Consider the following 5,240-nt stretch of genomic DNA (forward strand, 5'->3'; position numbering starts at 1 on the left):
TCAACCCTCAATTTGTTCTCTATCATTAAGAGGCTCTTATAGTTTTTTCCCTCTCTCTTTTTATTATGTTTTACTTTAATCATGTGTATATCCACATCCCATATTTAGCTATAATCTTCTTTTAAAAAAACAGAATATTACTTAGAGATTTTTATGACTTCAGTGTTTAGCATAGCAATTACTCAATACATATGTGTTTGTTAAAACAACAAGACAACAAATAAATAATGTAAAGAGGTATCTTTAAGGAATAGCAAGGGCAGTTTAGCTAGGAAGGAGAGTATGTGTGAGAGAGACATATGTGTCGCTGGGTGAAAGTTTGGCATTGATGAGACTAAAGAACATTGGATCTGATTGTAAATTTTACAGATCCTTTACTAGTTACTAAGTTATTATAATTCAACCTATAAGCATCAAATGATTGTTGAAAATCATAAAGAAGCTGAGTAGTATTGTGTGATTTGCATTTTGAAAGATACTAGTTTAGAATTAAAAGAATTATGACCATAACATTTCTTAGGACCTCAGTCCCTTACCCCACTCCAGAAGTCACCTTCAGACAGTGTCCTTAGGTCCCATGGACTCTCCATGTCTTCTACCTGGGAGTGGTCTTTGGCCAAGGAATTTTTTTTGAGTCTACATGTATGGAGCAGTCCAGATACTTGTGATAATTAATGCTCCCAAGAACATCCACCAACCGATAGGGGGCAGGAATTGGTATAAAAATACACCAAGATTCTTTTGCAACCCAGTAGGACAACTTTGAGGTTGTTATACACCATTTTTCAGAAGATCCTTGGTACAGTTGAGCCGCAGTTCCTCACAGTGGTAACCCATTCATTGACACTTGCTTAACTGACTGTTCTTTCCCTGTGTCACTTTCCTTCTTTTTTATCAGGTTTTCTGGGATAATCTTCCCCCCAAAATTGTTTATCCTCAAACCTTTCTCTCAGAGGCTGCTTTTGGGAAAACCCAAATTAAATAAAATTTTCATTTTCTCTTTTTTTTTAGAAGGGAGTCTTAAAGAGAGACTGATGATTGTATCCTTGTGTCATATCTATATATATCGAAAAGTAGAAAGAACCCACCCAACATTCTGGCTGTTTAAAATGAAAGGATTCTTATATTGTGGAAATTTTATTTATAAGTAAACAACATAAAGTTAACATCGATAAATCTGTACAATGGAATTTGCACTTTGGCAGTAATGAACTAATTTCAGACACATGCAAAGACATAAATGTCAAAAGAGTAACATTTAAGTAAAAATAGCAAATTTCAATAGAATTAAATTAATATAAAGTTCAAAAAGTTGCAATATGGCCTTGAGAAACACAAACATACAGGGTAAAACTTAAAGAAAAATGAGAATAATAAGCACAAAATTCAAGAGAGTAATGAATTCTGGAGGGAAGGAGAGTATGGAATCAGGCTGGGGTCTACTGAGAACATCCAAGGCACTGAGGTCCCTTACCCCAGTGGCAGAAAGCACAGACCCAGAGGCACTAGTCTGGTCTGGCAGGTTCCTTGGCTGCTCCCTCATTCTAAGGAGTACAGATGAGAAGCCCTTCTTCTTCCATTGCCATCCTCCCTGTGGCCTCTTTCTATATCACTGTGAAAAGAAACATCATAGCAACTGTATCCCCCAACTGGAACATTCTCCTCATTGCATTCAGTCATAAAAACAATAGTTCGCTGTACTGAAATAGTGCATGTTTTCATTCTTACCATATTTCAGCAAGTAAGTGAAGAAATTAAGTGACGGGGACCAAACTTCATCCCCTTCATTAAACAGAGACACCAAAGATACAAAACAATGATAGCATGGACCCAACATCACTCCCTTGTGGCAGTGAGCAGTACAAAGCCAAGTCCAAAGAGTATCACAGCACAGTCGCCCCTCCGTGGATTCCCCCATCTGTCCCTTCCACATTCTCATCCGCACATGCTTTTAGGTCTGAGCCCAGATAATAGGGTCTGTAGCTGACCGTACATCAGTCAGAAGCTCTGCTTCACTCAGAGACCCACCTCAGCCCTCAGCTGGAAGACTTCTCTTCGCACAACTTCTTTACGTTTTTGTAGGGTGTCACTTGAAACCTCAGCTATGCACCCCTCCCATTTTCTTTCAACAACTCCTAGACCAGTAAAAGGAGGGCTTCACCAATGCAAGCATTTGAGGAGACAATCACTACAGCCAGGTCAAAGAAATGCCAGGATGAGGGAGAAAGAAGAGGTGGAGGGGCTATAGTAGGAGGCAGAAAATAAATACTGGGAAGCAGAAGGTCCAGCTTGTTCTGCTTCCTAGGTAGAGCTCCTTCCTTCTTTCATCAGCAACATGAGATCCTCAAGAGAGAAGAAGTCCCAGAGCCAGAACACCCACCCTAGAGTCTTCATTCTACCATTCCCTCCTCATGTGTCTTCCAGCAAGTCACATTAAGCTCCTGGACTTGTAGTCCCCACATTCTTTTTTTTTTTTTTTTTTTTTAAGATTTTATTTATTTATTTGACAGAGAGAGATCAAAGTAGGCAGAGAGGCAGACAGAGAGAGGGGGAAGTGGTTCCCCACTGAAGAGAGAGCCCATTGTGGGGCTTGATCCCAGGACCCTGAGACCATGACCTGAGCTGAAGGCAGAGGCTTTAACCCACTGAGCCACGCAGGTGCCCACCCCACTTTCTAAAATGGAGATAACCATAATAATACCTGTGCTTTCCGATTCAAAAGTATTTGTGAGAACCCTATAAAACTGTTAACAGAAGCTACAAAGTGTGGTTGAGCCTTTCCTAGCGTTCTATCCCTACAACGGCTCAGGAAGGAAGCCCAAGTGATATAGCACCTTCCTCAGAGATGATTTGACCTCCTTGTTCCTGAGGCTGTAGATCAAGGGGTTCAGCATGGGGGTGACCAGGTTATTCAGGATCTGGACAGTTGCATCCAGCCAGGGGCTTGGGGTTGGCCTTAGGTAGATGAGGACCACTGGCATGTAGAAAAGCAAGATGGCAGTGAGGTGGGCACTGCAGGTGGAGAAGGCGCGGCGCCGGCCCTCTGCCGAGCGGATCTGCAGGATGGAGCAGACAATGCGACTGTAGGAGGTAAGGATGAGAAGGAAGCAACTGAGGGGCATGAGGCCCACACTGATGAACCCCACCATCTCCAGGGCTGAGGTATCAGCACAAGCCAGCTTCAGCATCACCGGAATATCACAGAAGAAATAGTCCACCTCATTGGCGCCACAATAGGGCAACTGGAAGGTGAGAGCGGTTAGAAAGGTGGCCTGAATGCAGCCAAAAAAGGAGGTCCCCACGGCCAGGCTGGCGCACGCTCTGTGGCTCATGATCACCGTGTAGCGCAGAGGGTAGCAGATGGCGACAAAGCGGTCATAGGCCATCACTGTGTACAGGAAGCACTCGGTACAGCCCAGGAAGTGGTAGAAGAAGAGCTGGGATGCACAGCCTGCATAGGAGATGACCCGGCTGTTCCCTGAGAGGTAGAAGAGCATCTTGGGGGAGCTCACAGAAGGGAAAAATATGTCACACACAGAGAGTTGACACAAGAAGAAGTACATGGGGGTGTGGAGCCGAGTGGAGGAGACAATCGCGAGGAGGATGAGCAGGTTCCCCAGAAGAGTGAAGATGTAGAAGCCCAAAAACAAGACAAAGAGCATGCTCTCCAGGTCCTCCGTGTGGGGGATGCCCAGCAGGATAAATTCAGTCACTACTGAGAGATTCCTCATAGCTGTGAGAAAGTCAGACCTCGAGAAGGAAATCAAGACAGCAACGTCCGAACACCAACATCAAATTCTCAAGCGTTTCGCTGATGAGTGCTTTGGCTCTATTTTTAACAATCAAGACCAACCTTCTTGCTAATGGCAAGATGTATATAAAAACATCAGGTAATAAGAAATGCCAATCTCCATCCCACTCCTGGGAGGAATGTTTTTTAGAAGCTGATGGTTGTCCTCTGTGACTAGATCAGAAGTTTAGAGACAGATTCAAAGTATTCTCATGTTGAGAAATCTTTTTACTGCTGTTCATTCACTCTTTAGTATTTACTGTCTGTAGGCATATTTGTATTTTGAACTCTCATGGTGTCTTTGAGTAACATACTTCCACGATTCATGTTACTCTAGAAAAATCAGGGGGAAAATTGTGTTGGAAATCAGAGCACTTCATTTGAATCCTAGCTTTGCCGCGTATTGGCTAAACTATTTAAAACCACTTATACATCTTTGATAGATGTGGCTTCATTGTCTATAAGATGAAAATCATAATTATTATAACAACAATATCAACATTAAAAATATCCTGGTATCTTAGGAAAGTTTATGACATATCTGTGAGAGTGTCTGGCAAAAACATAAATCCCAATTAAAAGTGTTCCTTTATTTTATATAACTTAAATTTACTCCTTTAAGTGCTTCCCTTTAACGTTGTCATTTGGCAATTATTTGTCAGTAAATGTCTGTTAAACAAATTATTGAATGGAGTGCCTGGGTGGCTCAGTGGGTTAAAGCCTCTGCCTTCAGCTCGGATCATGATTTCAGGGTTCTGGGATCGAGCCCCACATCAGGATCTTTGCTCAGCAGGGAGCCTGCTTCCCCCCCCCTCTCTCTGCCTGCCTCTCTGCCTACTTGTAATCTTTATCAAATAAATAAATAAAATCTTAAGAAAAAAACAAATTATTGAATAGACTTCAATCATATCGTCTTCAGATTACATCCCTCCAGACTTACCCGGTCTAATACCCCATCTCTATCTATCAGGAGATGTTGCCCTGGCTTTTCTGGTGCTTTTAACCTTTTCTAAGTAGACTACAGCAACCCTGAAATATTAAGCAAAAGAAGTAGTAGCAACAGAAAAGCATTAGTTTCATGTTATTATGAGGAAGAAATAGAGTGACCCTGACAGCAAGAAGTCAAACAACCGTTCAAACAATGCGAGAGCAAGGTACGGTGCCTGGAGGACACAGAGGCTTCTTCCTCCCATTTCTCCTTTTATAATACTACTACATAGACACATGCATACATAGGCATACATACATTTAACCAGTATCTCTGTGTTCCAAGGACTCGGCTTAGCACTTTCCAAATGTGATTTTTTTTTTTTTTAAGTAAACGAAGTAAACGTATAAGAAGCTAGTACTATTATTTCCATCTACAAATCAGGAAACTGAAGCTTGGAAAAATTAAGCAAGTTGCCCAAGGTTACAAAGCTAATAGGTGACAGAACTTGCTTCACTGCAT

General features: G+C 41.9%; 1 protein-coding gene across 1 annotated transcript; it reads right to left on the reverse strand.

Moving 5' to 3' along the window:
- Positions 1–2,795: 2,795 nt before the first annotated feature.
- LOC132012454 (olfactory receptor 10D1B-like) lies at positions 2,796–3,731 on the reverse strand. The gene has a single exon (XM_059392475.1). It carries the CDS (start codon positions 3,729–3,731, stop codon positions 2,796–2,798), a length of 936 nt encoding a protein of 311 aa, XP_059248458.1.
- Between the last annotated feature and the right edge of the window lie 1,509 nt (positions 3,732–5,240).

Source organism: Mustela nigripes, chromosome 1, assembly GCF_022355385.1.
Source record: "Mustela nigripes isolate SB6536 chromosome 1, MUSNIG.SB6536, whole genome shotgun sequence".
Lineage (NCBI taxonomy): Eukaryota > Metazoa > Chordata > Mammalia > Carnivora > Mustelidae > Mustela > Mustela nigripes.

What these genes read in the sequence shown, in the direction of transcription:
- LOC132012454 (XM_059392475.1), bottom strand. Translation starts at nt 3,731, where the DNA reads ATGAGGAATCTCTCAGTAGTGACTGAATTTATCCTGCTGGGCATCCCC.